At 33.6% G+C, this 21,940-nt stretch overlaps 3 protein-coding genes across 7 annotated transcripts in view; 2 read left to right on the top strand and 1 right to left on the bottom strand.

Moving 5' to 3' along the window:
- mim (missing-in-metastasis) overlaps positions 1 to 20,181 on the bottom strand; it is a 49,194-nt gene extending 29,013 nt beyond the window's left edge. For 3 of the 5 annotated variants that reach the window (XM_081973729.1, XM_081973726.1, XM_081973725.1), the window contains exons 1-3: positions 19,749 to 20,180; positions 13,622 to 13,683; positions 13,365 to 13,438 (exon numbers count right to left, since the gene is read on the bottom strand). In XM_081973729.1, the coding sequence (XP_081829855.1) occupies positions 13,365 to 13,438; positions 13,622 to 13,683; positions 19,749 to 19,817 (205 nt within the window). In that variant the 5' untranslated portion in view covers positions 19,818 to 20,180. Of the gene's footprint in view, positions 1 to 13,364; positions 13,439 to 13,621; positions 13,684 to 19,748 lie in introns of all 5 variants that reach the window. The other 2 variants (XM_081973728.1, XM_081973727.1) reach the window with 1 other exon arrangement.
- Positions 5,661 to 12,263, top strand: LOC145725118 (larval cuticle protein A2B-like). Its single transcript, XM_081973740.1, has 4 exons — positions 5,661 to 5,806; positions 8,104 to 8,247; positions 11,556 to 11,837; positions 11,896 to 12,263. The coding sequence occupies exons 1-4, from the start codon at positions 5,798 to 5,800 to the stop codon at positions 12,055 to 12,057; spliced, it is 597 nt and encodes a 198-aa protein (XP_081829866.1). The 5' UTR covers positions 5,661 to 5,797; the 3' UTR covers positions 12,058 to 12,263.
- Positions 20,182 to 20,708: 527 nt separating the features above from the next.
- LOC145724005 (transmembrane protein 242) lies at positions 20,709 to 21,729 on the top strand. Its single transcript, XM_081972069.1, has 2 exons — positions 20,709 to 20,895; positions 21,178 to 21,729. Exon 2 carries the CDS (start codon positions 21,231 to 21,233, stop codon positions 21,678 to 21,680), a length of 450 nt encoding a protein of 149 aa, XP_081828195.1. The 5' UTR covers positions 20,709 to 20,895; positions 21,178 to 21,230; the 3' UTR covers positions 21,681 to 21,729.
- Positions 21,730 to 21,940: the final 211 nt, after the last annotated feature.

Below are 21,940 nucleotides of genomic sequence, written 5' to 3' on the forward strand. Positions count from 1 at the left end.
TCTAAACAATAATTTTTGCAACTTTTTATTTGTCAAACCTATTTGGAGTGAGAAAATGACAGTTTTAAGCACATTTTTGGAATTCTCATTAAATTTCCTATCCAATAACCTGCAAAAACACTACAAACTTTGGTACAGCCAGGGAGAAAAGCGGTGTCAAACTTCGAACTGAGAGAAACACAGTTTGAAAAAACAGTCAGAGACAAAATCACCTGTAAAACCCACTTGGAGAGAGAAAATTACTGTTTTAAGCACATTTTTGAAATCCTCATTAAATTTCCTATCCAATAACCTGAAAATACACTTCAAAATTTGGTACAGTCAAGAAGAAAAGCGTGGTCAAAATTCAAACTGCCAGAAACACGGTTTGAAAGAAGACTCAGAGACAAAATCGCCTGTAAACCCACTTGGAGACAAAGTTACAGTTATAAGCACATTTTTGAAATCCTCATTAAATTTCCTATCCAATAACCTGCAAAAACACTACAAACTTTGGTACAGTCAGGGAGAAAAGCGGTGTCAAACTTCGAACTGAGAGAAACACAGTTTAAAAAAACAGTCAGAGTCAAAATCGCCTGTAAAACCCACTTGAAGAGAGAAAATGACTGTTTTAAGCACATTTTTGAAATCCTCATTAAATTTCCTATCCAATAACCTAAAAAAACACTACAAAACTTGCTACAGTCAACAAGCAAAGCGGTGTAAAAGTTCGAACTGCCAGAAACACAGTTTGACAGGACGGTCAGAGACAAAATCGCGTGTATAACCCACTTGGGGAGAGAAAATGACTGTTTTAAGCACATTTTTGGAATCCTCATTAAATTTCCTATCCAATATCCTGAAAAAACACTACAAAACTTGCTACAGTCAACAAGAAAAGCGGTGTAAAAGTTCGAACTGCCAGAAACACAGTTTGAAAGGACGGTCAGAGACAAAATCGCGTGTATAACCCACTTGGAGAGAGAAAATTACTGTTTAAGCACATTTTTGGAATCCTCATTAAATTTCCTATCCAATAACCTGAAAAAACACTACAAAACTTGCTACAGTCAACAAGAAAAGCGGTGTACAAGTTCGAACTGCCAGAAACACGGTTTGCAAGAACAGTCAGAGACAAAATCGTCTGTAAAACCCACTTGAGAGAGAAAAAAAACACAGTTTTAAGCACATTTTTGAAATCCTCATTAAATTTCCTATCCAATAACCTGCAAAAACACTACAAACTTTGGTACAGTCAGGGAGAAAAGCGGTGTCAAACTTCGAACTGAGAGAAACACAGTTTAAAAAAACAGTCAGAGTCAAAATCGCCTGTAAAACCCACTTGAAGAGAGAAAATGACTGTTTTAAGCACATTTTTGAAATCCTCATTAAATTTCCTATCCAATAACCTAAAAAAACACTACAAAACTTGCTACAGTCAACAAGCAAAGCGGTGTAAAAGTTCGAACTGCCAGAAACACAGTTTGACAGGACGGTCAGAGACAAAATCGCGTGTATAACCCACTTGGGGAGAGAAAATGACTGTTTTAAGCACATTTTTGGAATCCTCATTAAATTTCCTATCCAATATCCTGAAAAAACACTACAAAACTTGCTACAGTCAACAAGAAAAGCGGTGTAAAAGTTCGAACTGCCAGAAACACAGTTTGAAAGGACGGTCAGAGACAAAATCGCGTGTATAACCCACTTGGAGAGAGAAAATTACTGTTTAAGCACATTTTTGGAATCCTCATTAAATTTCCTATCCAATAACCTGAAAAAACACTACAAAACTTGCTACAGTCAACAAGAAAAGCGGTGTACAAGTTCGAACTGCCAGAAACACGGTTTGCAAGAACAGTCAGAGACAAAATCGTCTGTAAAACCCACTTGAGAGAGAAAAAAAACACAGTTTTAAGCACATTTTTGAAATCCTCATTAAATTTCCTATCCAATAACCTAAAAAAATACTACAAAATTTGGTACAGCCAGGAAAAAAAGCGGTGTCAAAATTTGAACTGCCGGAAACACAGAATTTGTAATTTAACAGTAATTTTCCTGGTAAAAAAATATTTGGAGAGTTCAGTGTTAAAGTAAACCAAGTTTACTAAAACTCGTTTTGAGAATAACTTATCTAAAGTTAAATAGCTGTATACATATTTATTCTGTGGACAGGTAAAATACAGCTTATTGTTGGAGAAATAATGAACTTAGACCTTGGTTCACTACTGCACTGAAAAATAAACAGTTTTAGCCATCTATTAACACTGCTAGAACCAAATGGACGAAAACTGGACTTGGTACACTTTAACTCTGAGCCCTCTAATTACTTTAACTGTAATTTACCCATCACTAATTAATTCCGACCCCATACTATCAACTTCCTATTTTGAAAAAAGTTTCTTTAAAAGTGAGTTTAATACTTTTTTATTATTATACATGGGCCACCCATGTTTTACAGCCTTATGGGGACATACTTAGTCGTTTTGGACAGTTGTGACGTGACTGTGTGTTTAGTAACTTGATAACCTTTACACACGTCACAGCCACCCAAAAAATCGTTCCCATGGCGCTATAAAACGCGCACGTTTCTAATAATATATAAACCAATATTACGCAACACCCGGTCCTGACCTTTCCATACAGGATTACAATGTTATAATCTGCGGACACATAATATACACGGCAGACAGACAGAAGTGGCAATTTCGGCCAACTAACCGCTATAAAACAAAAATTGCTTCACGTACGTGTGTAAGACGGCACTTGGGTCACGTCTTGCACAAATCCGGCCTTCAAAACCCAAAGTGCACATGACGTGTGCCCTTTCGACCCGCCTACTTTCACGACACCGTAACTGGTTGCGGAAAACCCGAAACAATTTTAGATAATGAACGATAACCACATTTCAATTTGGCACGAAACCAGCGCTTATCAAACTTTATGCCGATTGGGAAATTTACATGTTGTAGACGTCGTTTCCGATTGAACCAAACAGGAAATGCGGTCCTGATAATATGTACTGGTTGATAACGTTTTCATTGGTGTAACAATGTTTTTATCCAAATAGAAACAAGTTTCATAAAAACTGCAAGTTTTGCAATCAAAAGCAGTTGTATGTATCTTTGATCAGTAGTGAAGTGGTTCCAGTAATAACAACGTCAGTTTGATCTATTATGTCAAAAAACATGGTAATTTTCAAGCAAAAATAAATAAAATACACTTGTAAGAACTTTTACTAGAGCTAGAAACGTCCTTAATCTACATTTTGCACGCTAAACGAACTTATCTTGGTGCACCAATCTTGCACCGCCATATTTCTGCCTATAAACGTGCACTGACAGTGTAATTAATAATAGACGTAGCTTACCGACAATTAAAAGTAAATCTTCGATAATATCTGCTAAGCTCAGTTAAAACTGACATCTCACTACGATTATTGCACAATTCCTCGGCCTGGTGGTGACTACAAGATTGTAGTAATTCATAAGAATTACTCTGTATGGTCATGAGCCTACAGCGCAAGGGAATGGATTTCAAAAATATAATAACTTTTCCACCTGACAAAAATAATACTTTTAACACACCTTTTGATGACGAAACTACGTCCTAAGTAACTCCATTTATCTGATGCACTAAAAAATGTTAGTGAAGATATCCAGATGCTGAAAAGCTCTTATTAGAAGCCATCTTTATTTCAGTTTTTTCTAGGACACTTTTCTAGTCGTCTTTGAATTAGGATCAAAAAGATTTGATCCATTTTAATGGTCTTTAAGAGCTGGCCATGGCTCTACAGAGTGGATCAACGTTAACCAAAGAAGTTTCTTCCCGATTGGGTTTATCAGTTGAACTTCCTCAAACTGACTATGACTATGTATTGTTTACGTTTTCTCAAAATTATGTTTCTCAAAACCACGTTCCAATATCTCTAACATATCAGTTCAAAGATAACCATTTCCAGAAAAGAATATCATCTCAATTTTGTGGTGTTTTCCCAGATTATACCTACTACACCAGGTGTCTAAGGAAAATAATGACGGTATCTAAAAATATTTTAGTACCACTATAATATTCCTGTTAGCACCTGTATAATGGGCGATTATGTATGTAAGTTGCGGCGATCCAATATGCAATTTGCATACATTCCGCGTGTTATTCTTGAATAATAATTGATAAGACATAATGCGAATATCATAAATTAATTACGTGCCGAATCTTATTGAAAGGCCATGGTCAGGCTTTTTGATGCATGCAAAGTGAGTCTTCTGTCAAAATTTCTTAAATAATAATACAATTTTATGGATGTGGTAACAACTTTATATGACTCTCAGCAGAATATTTAAGAAATTTCAATGCAGATCAAAGAAGAAATTTATACTAAAACAACCAGAAATATTATACAAGGTGTTTCATAATATGTATATGCGCAGGACTTCAGGATATGGTAGCTCGTCCAAAAATATCGACAATCATGATTTTAGTGATGTGTACAGGTTTGAACAATCCAGATTGAAATGACAATAATGACATGTGATATAGAACTAGAACGGCTTGTAAATTTGAAATGAATATATCTGTCACAGCACTACCCCATATTAACCTCACTTTCGGTTGTAGTTTTTCTTGCTGTTTGCTGTTTCATATTTAAAATATTTTAAAATCTAAAAAATTGTTAACTATTAAGACATGACAGATTCCCAGGAATCCCAGAAGCCTATTCCAAGCACAAGTAGTATTAAGAAAAGGAATGGCTGGAGCAGTGGTGAAATAAGGTTTTTCTTGTCTCTTATCAAGAGAGAAAAAGGTACTGGGGCTGATGGATGGAAAGCGAAAAATGAAACTTGAAATAAAGAAAACAAAACACAAGGCTGAATGATACAATAAGATTGAATGATATCAATATACAATAAGATTGAATAATACAATCGACAGAATACGAAAAAGACAGGATTGAATCATGGTCATTATAATGTAATCGTAGAATCGGATCGATAGACTTTGAAAAATGGATATCAGATTGTAAGTAGTATATGCATACACTGATTTAGTAAGTAAACAAGACATGGACAAAACATTATTAGGGAAACAAGTTTGTGACAATTTAAAGTGAACTGTGGCCCAGTTTTCTACGTCTTCCTGATATAGTTACCGAGAACATCATTTACATAGGAATGCAGAAATAAGACGAGTGTCATCATACGGAATTGCAAAAACTAACCTTCCAGGTAATTCTATCGGGGCGGCTCCAAACCCGGCCTTAGTATCTGCATATCAACTTTTAATGCTGCAATAAGTGATCAATAATCAATATCAATCTGGGCAATCAGACGAGTCATTCTTGCCTTAACCCAATAACTCAAAGGCTTAATCGCGGAATTAATAATGAACGGAGACCCCGATGGATAATTTAGGAAAAATTCTCAAAGCGCGGAGGGATAACAACACTGACCCCCTTCGGAATTTTAAAGATGGCGTCCTTGATAGAAATCCATATAGATCAATCAAAAAAATGCATTTTCAATTCTTCGAGTATAATTGATTCTGATTTTTGTCAGGCACTCGAACCGAATACCCATTAATCTACATTGCACGTGTTATTCGTGTACTTACCGGCCGTCATTTTTTCCAAGACCGGCTCTCGGTGACAAATGAATTGCATAATGGCCCATATGAGAATCGCCATATATATATAAACGTTCGGGTTGGTCAAATTCAGTCACAGAATTTTGTTTCGGTGGTTGGATAGTAACGAGAACTCAGTTCTAACGATTTGATTGCTGAGTTTATAGCTGACGTGTTATTTTTTACAGCTTCCAACATGATCAAAGTAAGTAACACTTTAGTATTAAATTAGAAAAATATTTACGTTTTAGTGTGGTTAGGGTGATGGTCAAAATAAATATTTGTAACAAACTGTCAGTAATAACCCAGAAATATAGTGAGAGTTTATCAGAAATGTGAAGAGCGTAATTTCGGGTATATGAACATTTATTTGACGTTTATTACAAACACATTTTTAAGCAAAGCTGAGAAAAAATTTTCCTAAATCACTGTTAGTAAAATATTTACAATTTTCAATGAGGGTAAAGCAAAATTTGTTTAACTAGAAGTCGTATTTGTTTTTGGTAACATTTTATTGATTTAACAACCCCTAACAGTCAAAATACTCTTTTGTCAAAGTAGTTTTTTCAATTTTTTTCAAGTAATTAAATAATTCAAATTCCATAGTCTGAATTACACTTTCCTGATGGCAACTTTCTTGAAGATATGTTCTAAGCATTTTTGATTTACTAGAATTTCCCTAAAAAAATTTAATACTCATAAAATGACTTTCTTTTGCTGTATGACTACCTCTGATAGCTCTATGATATTGTACCGGGTGGTCAACTAATACAATTCAAAAAGTCGTTAAATTGCATCGAATTTAACGTCAACAAACAACCCTTTAAATAAATTCGTAATTACTGCGCTGTCATTCCCACATGAGATCAATGGGTTCGTCTAGCAAAAAATGTTGTTTGTGGTAATTAGTGAAACTCGGAAAAATATGGGACGCATGTTTTTCTCTTTTTTGCGCTAGATATACTTTACTGCAAAAAAACGTTACATACCCAAATTAACAAAAATTAGTTGATTAATACAAGACATTATTAGACACGTGTTAATAACTTTAGTTAAGTTTTTGAATTCCACGTCCTTAGGTTCTTGAGCCATGATATCCTTCTTCTTCCGGGCCCTCTCTTTCCAAACACTTCTCCTTGGAGGATGGATTTTAGGAGTTTGTATTTGTTGTCATTTCTCATCCGAGATATTTCAGTTTCCTTCTCTTAATCGTTTTCATCACCTCTTTTTCCTTCCCCATTCTTTCCAGTATTGTTTCGTTGGTCACTCTATCTACCTATGATATTCTAAGGATCCTTCTGTATAGCCACATCTCGAAAGCTTCGAGCTTCTTTTGTGTAGCTTCGGTCAATGTTCAGGACTCCATGCCATAGTACAATATGGAGAACACATAGCAGCGCAGGAGTTTTACTTTGATGTCTAATTTGAGGTTATGGCTTTTGAAAGGCTTAGACATTTTGATGAAGGCATCTCTTGCTTTTTCTATTCTACATCTGATCTCTTGTGAGTGGTCCCACTGTACGTTTATTAAGGTTCCCAGGTAGACAAGTTTGGATATCTGTTCTATTGATATATTTTTCATAAATAGTTGGCGATTTTCTTTCTTTTCTTTACTTATGACCATGAATTTCGTTTAGTTGATGTTCATTTTTCGCTCATATCTTTCACTTACTTCATTTACTTTGTTCTTTAGCTGTTGTAGACCTTCTATACTATCTGCAAATATGACGGTATCATCTGCATATCGGATATTATTCAGCAGTTCACCGTTTACAAGAATTCCATTATCATCATTTTCCAGAGCCTCCTCTAAATATATCTTCTGAATACAGATTGAATATCAGAGAGGAGATGATACACCCTTGTCGTACGCCCCACAGAATGTTAATTGAAGATTAGCTGTAATTGGTCTATTTCATATCGCACGCTGCAGATTGTCTATGATTGGTCTATTTCATATCGTACGCTGAAAATTGCCTGTGATTGGTCTATTTCATATCGCACAGTTGCGGAAAATCTAGTATTCTGTATTCGTTCAACCGTTGGCAATTGCCTACTTATCCGTTCTCTAAACTGTTAAGGAATGAACCAATATCCCTGTAGGAGTAGAAAAACATTTTATTTAAGCCTTTCATAAAAATACTAATACTACTATAACTTTGTAAAGCATAATAATATGTATTAAGTTTATATTTTAAACTTTTGAATTCCACTATGATAGACGACCCCATTAGAGTAACTGATACTGTTTAAATATACAGGGTGTCTATTAAGTACAAATTTTAAAATGTGAATCTTTGACCAATTTTGACATTCTAGTCCCTATAACTTTATCATAAGTTTGAATTGACTGACAGTTTAGTAAATATTTTGCATTTTTATAACCACCTCAAAATTTCAGTTTATATTCATTTGGCTGTCATTTTCACACTGTTCAGTGTTCATTTCATCACTGTTTCTAGTTAAAAATCAGCAAACTTACTAAATAATTGGAAATTTCAGATTGGATTTGTACTGGCCCTTACGACACTAGCAGTGTCGGCGAGCCCACTTATCGACCATGTGGCAGTGGCGCACGCCCCTCTAGCTGTCAAAGCCGAACCATACGACCCACATCCGCAATACAAATTCGAGTATGCCATAAGCGTAAGTACAGATCAAAAATGCACCACTGTCGTACGTTCAATGACTATTAATTAATCGTAAATGTCGTTAACCGTTCATATCGGTTGTGTTCATCTCTATATTGCTTTAGATCAAACAATACGTTTACGTTTTGTTTTGTTCGTAACACTGATTAAATACACGGTGTTCCATATTGTCATGCTAATCAAAAACGGTACCTATACAAAAACACCTCAGCCTGTATTTTGGCACTAACTAAACTAAAAGTACGCAAGCGACAAAGACACATTAATTGGCAAAATTTGAAGAAAATCATCAATGTTGAGATGGATTTTGCATTATTGGCAAACGCTCTCAAAGTTCCTTTTGCAATAACAAAATTACGTTCATGTGAAGCTAACACGAAAAAAAAATTCAAGCAGTTTTAAAAGGTTATCTCCCAATTTTGAGATAACTTGAGAAAACTAACACTAAAGCTTGTAATAATACTAAAAGTGCTGCTATTTTGTCGGAAATTTGATATTTTAGTAGTGTATTATGAAAATTACGATTAGCAATATCTCGAAAATGTATTGTAGAGAATCTTTTCAAAAAGGAAGGTAGTTAGGTTTAATAGGATACTGAACTGAAAGTGACATTGAACAATGCCTAGGTAAAATGTATAGGTGATTTCTTAAATTTTTTAATAGAAAATAAAAAGCCGCTTGTTTGTATTACAAATTTACAATGGAATGCAGAAAACACTTTTGCGAAACTAACAAAAAGAATCTTGACCGCTCTGTAGATAAAATTTCTTTTGTTTTTTTTTTTAAAAAGTTGCTAATTTTTTATTCTAAGCAAAGTTTATTCTAAGTACTGTGGTACGGACGTCAATAGCTATAATTATAAACATACTTATTCATTTTTAGACACTCGTTTTTGAGATACAAAGCGTTAAGGCTCAGATAGATATTTTCCAATCAACCTTATTATTATTTATAAAACTGTGATCGAAAACATATGCATTTGTCATTTTGGCTTAGATTGTTGTGAAGAAATGCTTAAAAAAGTCACTTGTTACAAAAATTTAGTGTTAAATGCAGTAATACATATTATGTATCTTTCTCTACTGAATTAACTAGCATACAGAGTGATTTCTCTGATCTCACCAAAAAGCATTTTACTACATCAGAATGGCGTAACTTGACCCAATTTAACCGAACTTGCAGGCTTTAAATAACTCAGATTGCCTAGTACAATGTAATGATACTTTTTGAGCATAATAAATACAACTCTGCCACTGAACGCAAAAATAACAGCGATACAATTATGGTATTAGCATTATAACAAAACAGATTCACTTTTCAGTTCGTTAAATCAGTCCGTAATCGTTATTTAACGGTTTTATTTGTATTCGCAATGTAACTTTAGCCAATAAACTAAATATAGATTACGACTAGTGGTAACTAGCACGTGATAACGTTATTAGACATAAGTAATGGATCAGTAACTAAAATGCAGGCGTAAAGTTCATAAAAATAGAATATGCATTATTTAGAACGATAAGTGAGTGTATAATGAACCGTTTGTCTGCCAATTATTGACACAAAAATGATAACAAAAAAGTCGTTACAGTGACAATTATTATGCAGTACCCTTGCACCAGTTTCGGTTTTTCTAACTGATTCACTTGACCTGTCAGTGTGTCGTAAACGAGGTCTTGACTTTTAATTGCTCTCGTTGCGGGACATATTAAATCGCAATAAAATTCACAATAGTAATAAATATACTGTTAGTGTAACACTTTGATTGTCTTCAGGCGTTGTGAGAATTAGGATGCTGGAGAGTTCGAAACATTTTTATTGACCTAAATTGATCTTTGATATTATGATGCATCGAAATTTGCATTGTTTTAGGTACATGGAGTAATAGAAAAAAGTGTATGCTGGTTTGGTCAAAGGTTTATAGCAACGAGCATGTATATCAATGACAATTATAAAATAATTTTGATTTAATTTTTTCTCAAAAAACTAATTTTTATATTAACTTTTCATAAATTTATTGTCTACCTACAATGTAAAAATTGTAACCTGGCTTTGCTTTCGTTTGTCGTATTTAGCTAAGTTTTAACTAACACTAATCTACAACTGGTACCCCCAAAAACATTTTTCCTAAAATCACGTGACTGTTCTTATGTCTAACAGCTTGAGTTTCGAGATTGATATTTTCCAAAAGAATCTGAAAACTAAATAAAATATTTATAAGTAACGTGACTGATCTGACACCCCATTTATGTTCAATTTTACAAACTCCAGATAAAACTCTTCAAAATGACGATTAAGAATTTAAAGGTCATATGACTGCTTATTAACAGTGACAAATGATTGATTTAACTTTATAACTATGTACTACACTTGAGATGAGTACTTTACGTAAATTCAAACTAATTTTAATATTAATAAATTCAATTTTGAATTGCAAATAACCTGGAAATCAAAAGTGTAATTGCTTTGAACGATTTTAATGAAACGTTTCATTGAATGAACACGTGACCAAACCTCTTAACTCGATTTCAAGTGTAAATTTTGTATTGAAAATTTAAAATGACAATTAGATTTGTAAACGTGATGTTTTGACAACTTTTACTATTATGACTAATAGCTTGATTTTTGAACGATTCTCCAAACCAAATCAAAATTTTTTAGTTCATGTATGTGATTTACTGTACAGTTTCCACTTCTAATTTTTAATAACTCTAACAATTTTAAATCACAGAAAAAAAAATGACACACTGAATGACTTTATGGGTAAAATGACACAAAACCAGGATGACGCAACAATGAAACAGACAGGCATATCGTTTTGAATGTGACGTTTGTTTCTTTTCTTCTCACATTCAAAACGATGATCCTGTTTTTGTGTCATTTTACCAACAAGTAAAAGTATTCAACAGTTTTTGCAGTTAATTTTCACAATAAAATTGATTGAATTTCTATGAGTTACGTGATCGTTTTGACTAATTTCTTATAATATTTCTAAATTGTATAATTATGATTTCTCCCAAAAGCGATTTTTTTGCTGATTTTAAAATTTATTATCATCAAAGTCCTCTTTATAATGCGACCAGAGTGCGTATTCTTGTAATGCAGGAACGTAGTCTATAGAATTTGACAGAAATCCGATATTGTCAGCTTTCTCTGTCACATTCTAGCGCCGTAATGTTGGTAATATAAGTATTGTCCTATTATTATTATATTAACTATAAAGAATTCAGTAACGTGAAAACTGTGTAACTTTGCTTATTATGTTAATGCTATTGTTGTGATAATGGGTTCATTTTATTTTTATAGGATCCTCATACGGGCGATCAAAAATCCCAACAAGAAGTCCGAGACGGTGACGTGGTTCGCGGTTCGTATTCCCTGGTCGAACCTGACGGTTCCAAAAGACGTGTGGACTACGTGGCCGATCCCGTTAACGGTTTCAATGCTGTCGTCAAGAAGGAACCTCTGCATCACGTGACTCCGGTAGTCAGCCATGCTGTGGCGCACGCCCCAACATTGACTTTGGCTCACGCGCCCGCTCCGTTGACTCTGGCTGCACCAGCTCCTTTGGCTTTGCCATCTTTCGGAGTAAGTCTCCTTCTCCGAGTGTCCCAACTACTCCTAATTTCATGTGGTTTGTTTACAGCTCGCACATGCGCCTTTGTCCACATCTTTGTTGACTCACGCACCACTGGCTTCCCCCTACTTGAGTCACGCCCCATTAGCTTTAAGTTCATCTTATGGCTTGGCTGCCTCACCATTGGCTCTAGGTGGTATCAGTCAACTTAGTCATACCATTCTACATTAATTGGAGACCAACCCTGAATCGTACCCGCACTGAACATGACCATTGGAAATATTATAAGTTGTTCCATATCACTTAGTTGTTGCCGTTGCTCATCTATGTACATAAGCCTGCTCTAGTTATAGTAAGTATTATAAATGTATTATTTTTTTACGTTTTGTTATATTATACTTTGTTTAATGCGATATTAGAATAAAATATCAACATTACTTTACACTTTCTTATTTAGAACCAAACCAAAATTCTCTTATCTCGACTCAAACTAAAGTTTCTTCCAAATTACCAAATTAAAAAGTAGTTAGTAATTGATAATAAAAAAAACCACAACTAGAAAACAAAATATCAAATAATACCTTACACCTAACACGGTATAATAAAACATTCAAAACAACCCAAAAATTAATGAAGAAATGCTTTTAATTAAAAGGTCAAATTTAATTTCAAAGCAGTGGATAAAGGCAACTTTTATAATCTTGTTCAAAACATCACTTTGGCTATGTGAATATTTTTTATACAGGGTGTTCTTTACTAACATGCTAATATTTATGAGACTGATGAACTCATGGACTCATAGAAAGTTTTCCAGAAAGGTCTACCTTTTGTCACAAGATGAAAACTGCCAAAAATAAATTTTGGAATATGACATAAAAGGTTGAAACTAATAATCTCTTGATGGTAATTTGTTCCTTCCAACCTTTAGACTACCATTTTTTTGAATGCAACGATTTTTTAACTTTTCTCTTCTAACTAATAGGTACTCGTTAAAGCTTGTTTTAAAACTCCTCAAAACTGTCATTTTAAAATACTTTTAAAATTTTTTATCAACCTCTTTTTTGGAAGGAACACATTTTTTTCAATAACTTTAAGGGTAACTAGTCAACATTGGGTAACTGTTTTTTCAGCTCAATAAAGCTCAACATTAACGTAAAAAATAAGAACCATCAAATTCCAGAAATTTTAGTCTGTAATGTCTGATTTAGTTCTGGGGAGTGCTCGGAAAACAACTTGACAGAATTAGTAATGAATTACTAAAACACCGTTTATCAGACTGATAGTAACAAAACTTTGTTTAATTCGAAACAAAGAAGTCGATTAGTGTTAGCGTGAAACAACACCATTGTATAAGCTCAGCAGAACTCGAAGTTGTATGAATCGATTGACCCACATTGTGGACCCAAGGGGGATGTTACAAGATCCGGGTTGTTTACGGTGCATTCACCCCTTGAGAACGCGACAGAAGTCAAAAGCGGTGTTTTAAATACTCAGCTAGAACTTTTCTGAGTTTTTTTTATTATAAAAACCATAATTACCTCGAGCATTTGTCGCCGAATCCGCAATTTTTTGGAATGCATCTAGGTACGCACTGACAGCCAAGATGGTAGCCCTGCATTAAAGAAAAAAACCGCATTGAATAATAATTTAAAGCGTAAAGAAAAGTGCAAACAGGTTGAAAGATATAGAAGGCTTACAAAACCTCTTAACTAAAAAAATAATTGCATTCCTAAGTGAAACTATTTGAATCAGAGCGAAACAAACACTTAAGGTGTTGCATTAATATTCTACTTACTTTAAGGACGAGTGCAGTTTAGTTGCTTTGGCGATCAAATCCTCCCACACTGGCATTCCATTCTGCAAAAAAATTTACCATTAACTACGAACAAAATAAAAAAATTATCATCAAAGAGATAAAAGAGCAAAAGCATAAAGAATATAGGTCAAAAAGTGATACAACAGTACAAGTCACTGCAATTATTCAGTTTCACTGATTACTGAAATATCCATTATTTGCATATCATTTATCAGAATTACAATACAATGCATGTTGCAGAAAAAGCACATATCACTTTCCCTCACTTGACATTTTTTTGTCCAATTAACCACCTAATTAAAACTCTGAAAGCCACTTTTTAAATAAGTAACAACAACCAACATCATTTAATAAATTAGAAATTTGACTCTCTTAATTAAGAAGACATCATTAAAGTTTGGATCAGGCACATTTTTAATATCGTGTTCATTGACTATTTTTAATTCTGGAACGGCTCCAAAAGGTGTAAAATGAAGAAATCTAAATGAAAACTACGGATTTTCTCTTTTAAATTCACGTTGACGTTACTGAAACATTTCATTTCAACCATATTGTTCTCAAAAGTTGTTGCTTCCGGATCGTTTCAACTGAACACATGGATTAAAATTATGCAACTAACAACATTTATACACGTGTGAATACACGGATGAAACAGTGTTTATATGTGTGATGCGTGTTAAATAGAGCGAAAACTTTAAAGTAGATCGGTTACATAAAATGTAGTCAAATTTAGAATGGCCCCTAGCTAACGAAATGCACACTGCATATTTCTATCAACAGTGTTTTGTGTAATTAAATCGTTAAAGAATTGATCGAATTAGTTATTTGTTCTGTTGTGAGAATGATAGTTATCACGTGACGAGGATTATTTATGTAACTAGTCGTGGCATGTGACATCTTTCAAGTATGTTTTCCTTGTTCTGTACTAAAAAAGAATCCATAAACAGAAACAATTATTGCTTTATGATTTGAATTGAACATTTATCATAAAGTTTCAGTAATTTTTCAAATTAACAAATTACTCTTTTAATATCTATAACAAATCCTGTTGTACAATCACAGTTAAAAGACCGGTTCAGTTAACAGCGACTGTGCGACAAAGACGTCATTGCACAATTGTTCACGTGACAATTTGTAGGTGTTAATAGTGATTGTACCAATTTTTTGGACACTTTGTATATCATTTTCTGTTGGCACTCATGCTATTCAAATAGACCCTAATTAATATGAAAAAATGCAAAAACCAAGTAAAAATAACTCATTGAATTGAATTGATCTTTGACAAGGATATCACGTGGTTTTTGGAGGATAATTTAGCTAGACAGTCACGTGACCATTGTCAAAATAACTGTCATAAATCTCAGAAACAAGTTTTGTATCGAATACTGGAAGAAAACTTTTCGAAGCTTTCATGTATTCCAAACTTTTGAGAACAGGTTGACAATCAGAAACAAAATTGCTTGTCAAACCCACTTGGAGTGAAAAAATGACAGTTTCAAGCACATTTTTGGAACCCTCATTAAATTTCCTCCATATTTGGTATGGTCAGAAAGAAAAACAGTGTCAAAGTTTGAAGTTGTCAGTCACAGTTGGAAAAAACAGTCAGAGACAAAATCGCCTATGAAACCTACTTGGAGTGAAAAAATTTGTGTTTTAATCACATTTTTGATATTCCCATTAAATTTCCTATCCAATAAGCTATCTAGCAGCATTCCATATTTTTGTTACACACTACACAGTGTCCTAAATTCAATTGAAAGCATGACCAGTTTAGAAAAAGTTCTTTTTTCCAAATACAGTCCAGTTATTTTAATAACGCCATTCTGAACCGTACATTGATTCTAAATTCAATAATGTATAAATTTTACTAGTTTGGACAAACGTCTTAATAAAATTAATAAGTTCAAATGGTACAGCACTATTTTTTCAATTCAAAATTGTCAAAACGTGACTGCTTAGTTAAGAAATAGAATTAAATAATCCCTAAAACCCAAATTCTAAGTCATACCTACTGAAATAAATATATATTATAATAAACTTAACATATTCCAAAACTAATAAAAAAGAAACTTGTATCCAAAAATTGAAACGTTGAGTCACGTCCGAGAAAAGACAACTCAATTGTTGAAGATTTTTTTGAACTTCTAAGTAATGAACTATACTTCCAAGACATGAACAAACATTACTTACAAAATCAGTACAACATGCTAGACCACAAACAAAGGATTTTGTCACATTTGGGTAAAAAAGCGCAAAAAATTACAATTTCTGAGAAATACACTTCACTAATAAGTTTGGTGGAAAAATAATTAAAAATCATTTTGACTTGTGATGTATACAATTATATCATCGATTATACCGTCAAGGTTAGTGGAATAGACTATATTAATTAAATCCTGCGTTTTAGAAAGAAAAAAAATATAAATTTGTATTTTAGTGGATTGCGCTATATTCTCGGCTATATCTGCAAGTAAACAGACTATACTAAAGACAGTCACTGTCATCAAAAAGCAACTGTAAATTTTCTACTTTAGATGCCGAGTTTGAAATTTGGAAAACCGTACTAATGTTAATATTTTAAACCAGTACCCACTAACAATTTCAAAATAATAAAAAATCTTGAAAAGGGCAATGCTCAAGTATCAAAAGAGCAGACAGATAATATGGTTGTTCAAACAAATTTATATTTTAGGGTTTGTGGTTGATAGAATTTCATAGTGAGCAAGACGTTTCCCCTGTTGACTTAACAAGTCCCCTACCAATGCAAATACAGTCTAGCCAGAAGACTAGGTCGCTGAATAAATATTAAAACAGGATAACGGGGTTTAAAAATCAGTAAAAAATTCTGCAAACTCATAAATCCGTATTTCATTTTAAGACACTCAGTTAACGGTGTCAAATATCTAGGTGGCATATGGTAGCCGCATCTGTTCATGGGTAAATTATTCACATGTTGCAGTTAGATTACACTTCATTTTAAATTCTGAGACTTTAAGGTAATTAATGGTGCAGTGTATAATTGCAGTAATTACACCAGCACACTACCTAAATAAACCGCAAAACCAAAACACTAGAAATCTTCGGTACGTAAGATTGGCAAAACTTGTTCTCACATAACGGAACTCTGACCATATGCCTTTATTTATATTCGGCAAGTAGAATATAAATCCGACATCTTCCTGTCTGGTAGGTGTAATAAAAGCCTTAATGCCTAAATAAACAAAACTATACATTTCACATATCATAAAAACTTATAACCGAACCGACAGAGTTCTAATGATTAGGATGATTTATAGCGGAGAATTTCCAATAATAAAAGAAAATCCTTCCATTTCAATTAACTATAGTAACTTTCCTGGGTATAACGCCCAACAAAACAGGCAATTATAGTGTTCATTGACCCAAATAAATCTATTTTATTTTTCACTTTAGGCTGCGTAGGGCGAACACCAATTGCAAATCGTATAACGACTTCCTTTCGAAATTCCCTGGTGTCTCAAGGAAGTGTAAATATTGCAATCGGCTTGTGGGAGGCAAATTGTATGCTCGATCGAGTGGGATGATTACTTCTTCAGCTGAAATAAGAAGTCTGAAAATCATTTACCACAATTTTACTTACTGTACTGTGGACTATCAGCACTGTGAGTACTCGTAAGCACACCGTTATAATGCCATTTGCACTGCAGAATGTAACTCAAGATGTTTTTAAGAATACAGTTGAAATAAAGTAAAATAAGTCAATCGTGTTTGTTGAAAGCATTCTTTTCTTTATTCAAGTCTTGGTTGGGTACTGATACATATAACACTAAAGTACAGGGTGTTTCAAATTGTATTTTTTAGTATTAAGGGCATGAGATGTAATATTGATAGAATTAGGGCAAAGCTACACATTGAAACCTTCTGATGGGTTTGTTGGACATTGCAACAGGAACTCAATCTTTGGTGCTTTGGTTTTCTCCTCTGAAACACAGCTTTCTCAGATTCCTCAGCATATTCTTGGAGGAGGAGAACCCTACCAATTTTGGAATGACCCACATCAGCAGCTAACTGAGTTTGGCAAAGGTTGTAGAGAGCCAGAAAAGAGACATTGAACACTTCTTTTTTTGACTTCTTTGAACAGGATGTTCTTCCACTTTAGACATTTCAACTGACCCTTTACTAGATGTGGATGCTAGACAAACTTTCCATAATAATTGACTAATCAGAGAAGTGCTGCTTTTGATCTTGAGCAACAGAATAAAAAAAATCAGTTACTAGGGAGGTCAAACAAAAATCCCTTGTTGCCAGACATCATATAGATGTGCCAACTCTGAAATCACCAAAAAGTTTTAGATGTACTTCCTATGGTCATATTCTCTGCCATATTACTTAATAAAATATTTATTTCAAACACATTTCATTTTTGGTTTTTAAGATAGAGTAGGACCTTTCATTCTAAGATGGCCACCCTGTATAAGAAAGATCTAAATTGACAATATTTGCTAAATAGGTAGGTACCATTAAAAACCTTCAATCTTAAAAAGAAGTTTCAATTGTTTTGTAGGTATTAAAAGTATTAACATTACATTACTTAAGTGAGAAACAAATTCAAATACTGGGAGAAAGAAAAGTCTTATTTTTTTAAAACTTTGGTTTATTTCTTGATATTTCTGAAAGTTTAACTCCCCATTAACTAATGCATTAACTTAATAGAGTTCACATCTCTTTTCTTATTATCCAATTCAAAATTACTAAAATCTACCTCTAGACATATTACCTACATTTCGACCTACACACACTGTATAGGTACTGTACACCAAACTTGATACCAAAGAACCATAACACTCAAAATATGTTCAAACTTTGGGTAAATATCACCATGATGGTTAAGTATTGAACAAAATAAGTACTCAATTAAATAACCGGAAAAGAATAAAAATTCCTTAAAACTCTTTTTTTACAATTAATAAACTTGCTTCAACATGTAATTCCAATGAAAAGGACTACCCTCTCACCTTGCCTTCATATTTTGTTGAAATTCAAATTTAATAAGTATCTCTCCTTTTAAAATAAACAAACTTACAAACAAAATTGTAGCATCAAATATTCGATCAAATATGGTTTAAGTAATTAGTATTTACTATTTAATATAGACTAAGAGAGCTTTCAACTCAATCCAGTAATCAAAAAACACATTTTCAAACCAAGGAGTAGGTGGTGGAGGAGACACTTATTAAGATAAGTATGATGACTGATAAGTAACAATATGAGAAATGTACTGTTTATAAATTTTGGAATCATGTAACTAGTTTGAAAAAATTTTAGTAAAATTGTTATTTTGGGAACTTTTATAAAGAGGTAAGTGGTAAGGATCTATAGCATCCTATAAAGTCAGTATAATAACCAGCTGTTATCATTCAAGACAACATGAAAAACAGTCAAAGTAACAAAGTGTGTTGAAGCAGTTTGAATAAACAACAAACCACTAAAAAAAACTGATCAATGCATTTAAATTACAAACTGAATTGGAATTCAGGGATAAACTAAATGACATGTGCATATTATAATACATAAATCGGGTCTTGTGAAGAATAGCTAACCACGAATTTTGAGTCAATTTTTTTTTTTTGGGTTAGGTTACGTCCTATATAGTACAGATAAAAAAGAAAAAATGCGAACGATCCACAATTTTTGTCACAAAATCGTTCAAAAAATCCATGATTTTACAAGCATTTTGTGGAATTTGATCAGCTGATTTGGAAAGTTCGTCTGCGCTGTTGCCAAATCGCACGCGTAGTCTGAAATCAAATATTACATCATTCTTAAAAATTGTAGAAGTGTTTTGAAAAAAGAATGAATATGAGAATATGTGAACCTATGCTAACCTAGTGGCCGATCACATAGAGTAATCAAAAACATGGTTATGCTGTAAGGGTTATTTTTTAAATATTATTAAAAAAAAATGCTTAGGTGAACCTATGCTAACCAAGTGACTGATCACTTAGATGGCAACAGCGGACAAAGCATCTCGTCGTAGTAAATTCATGGTTAGTTATTGTTCACAAGACCCCATAAATCAAAAAGATTATCAGGACATTCAATCTTCACCATGTTAGTGTTTACTTACCTTCATGTCCATAATAATCTGCTGAAAAAGGCCTCCCAGGCCTGACTCTTTATCAATTGAATTCTCCATGGTTTTTCACTTAGACTCTTTCCACTTCTGTACACTTTACCATTTATCCTTAATCGGAACGCGATTAAAAGACGGGATAACGACCCAAGAACGGTCTCCAATCTTTCCTTGGAGATCCGTCTTTCATAATGGAAAAAGTAAATTGTTCAGAATGTAAACGCGAAATTCGCGGTTGTCCGGCGTTATTCTGACCAGAAACTGTTCTCTTTCGGTACAATGTAAATCCAACTAGACAAGTTCATTCATTTCAACGCGTTTTTCACTTTAAAAATGCACTTTTTTACTCAAAAAAATCGAATTAGACGATAGACAAACAGGACGACCATTTAACTCATTTGACGGCTGTTTTCGTTCTGTCAATTTTTGCCCCTACTCCGTTTTCTGACAAAATGCTAGAGATGGGCAGCATTTTCACTCGAGCGATATCAGTCAAGCAAAGCAAATACAATGGAATTTTTACATTAAAAAAAACGGAAAACTATGAAAATCACAACGGTAATAAAATAACGATAACGATGAAAAAATAATAATAAAAAAAAAAACAGAAAGGAATAAGGATGTTAACGTCAACAAGGGTTTTGTTAGGCAACATCACTTGCATTAACGAAGATAAACAGACGTGAGCATGTCAAATACAGTACAGGTTCTTTGGTACAGTTGCACATGTAGAAACATAAATATATAATTATAAGAAGCACATTTCGTACAGCAATGTTTCTTTCTGCTTTTTGTTGCCTACAAAATACGTAAAATCTATTGCAAAATGTCAGTCAGTCGTTGGGAAGGTTGGGATTACAAAATTTATCGATAACGTATTCTCATCCCTACTTGCATTTTGCATTAGCCACCATTTTATAATCCCGTCATAGGGTGGGGGAATATAATTGACAGTGACAGGCGCCCAGGCGGTTGATTTTTTTGGTTTTTTAAAGATCCGGTGCCGGTCTATGGTCTATTTGTAAGGTTTTTTTATTTTTAAAAGTTTTGTTTTTCAAAATGTGCGAATAAAAGCTAATGTTTTACTACTAAACACAATTTCTATGTGTTTTTGCTAAGACCACCAGAAACCAGTGATAAAGTAAGTTGTCCCATCTTCTTTTGTTTATGTTTTGTTTATTTAAGTTATATAAAATTTTGATTTTCTTCTACTTGGGCCAATTTTACAATATTTCAGTTTGTTAAAGCCATACGAAGAAACAGCCTGGTCTCTATTAAAACACCTCTTTTGTGTATTATCAGTAAAATGGACCTGACTTTGCTTGACCCTTCAGTCTTCTTGTCTTGAAACAGTTTTGCATTTCCCTGATGTCCTTGATTAGACTCTCATATTAAGTTAATCCACTTAATATAATGATTTTAGATGAGTGAACTGCAGTACTAAACATGAATTGATGTAAAAAACAACACTAAAGGATGGAGAATGCTACTGCTGTCTTGGACAAAACCTCTGACCGCTACTCCAAAGAATTTAGAGTCAAAGCTGGACTTTTTCTAGCTGCGGTGTCAGGTGCTTCCGCCGTTTTTGGCTTTGGAGCCACCTTAGCTGCAGCGAAAAAACAAGACCCCAAATATTTTGGCAAAGGACTTTTGCCGGCCCGCGAGTTTCCCGAGACTGGGGCCAGTTTAGCATTAAGGGCTTTGGGTTGGGGGACACTTTATGCCTTTACTGGATGTGGGGTACTATTTTTTGCTATCTGGAAATTGTCTGGAGCGCATAACTTTGAAGAATTTCGGTTGAAAATGGGTAGTATTTTGCCAGTTATTCCTAAAAACAATCCGCCTCAAGGCCGTACCGAGTTTAGTGGTATGAATGACTTGTTGCAGTATTTACAAGAACAAAGAGGTGCCAAAGACCCCAAGTAGTAATTTGTTATTTATTATCCAAAATATTATTAAAGTTGTTTTAAATTAATATCTTATTTTTTTTTAATACAATGCTGAGTTGCTGTTAGTGTTAACTTAACACTAACATATTACAATTCTTTAGACATAAACGATCACATGAACGTTGATATTACAAAAATACTCCGGTCATGTGATCCTGATGTGACAAACATAAAATAATGGTCACATTCATAAGAACAAATCGATTAGCAATCCAAAAATCGGATTTTAAGTTCGAT

This window comes from Ips typographus, linkage group LG2 (genome assembly GCF_016097725.1).
Source record: "Ips typographus isolate SLU linkage group LG2, UJ_Ityp_2.0, whole genome shotgun sequence".
Classification (NCBI taxonomy): domain Eukaryota; kingdom Metazoa; phylum Arthropoda; class Insecta; order Coleoptera; family Curculionidae; genus Ips; species Ips typographus.

Coding starts and splice junctions, on each gene's coding strand:
- LOC145725118 (XM_081973740.1), top strand. Junction 8,248..11,555: donor AATTCGAGTATGCCATAAGC/GTAAGTACAGAT, acceptor TTATTTTTATAG/GATCCTCATACGGGCGATCA. Junction 11,838..11,895: donor TGGCTTTGCCATCTTTCGGA/GTAAGTCTCCTT, acceptor GTTTGTTTACAG/CTCGCACATGCGCCTTTGTC.
- LOC145724005 (XM_081972069.1), top strand. CDS start 21,231: ATGGAGAATGCTACTGCTGTCTTGGACAAAACCTCTGACCGCTACTCC.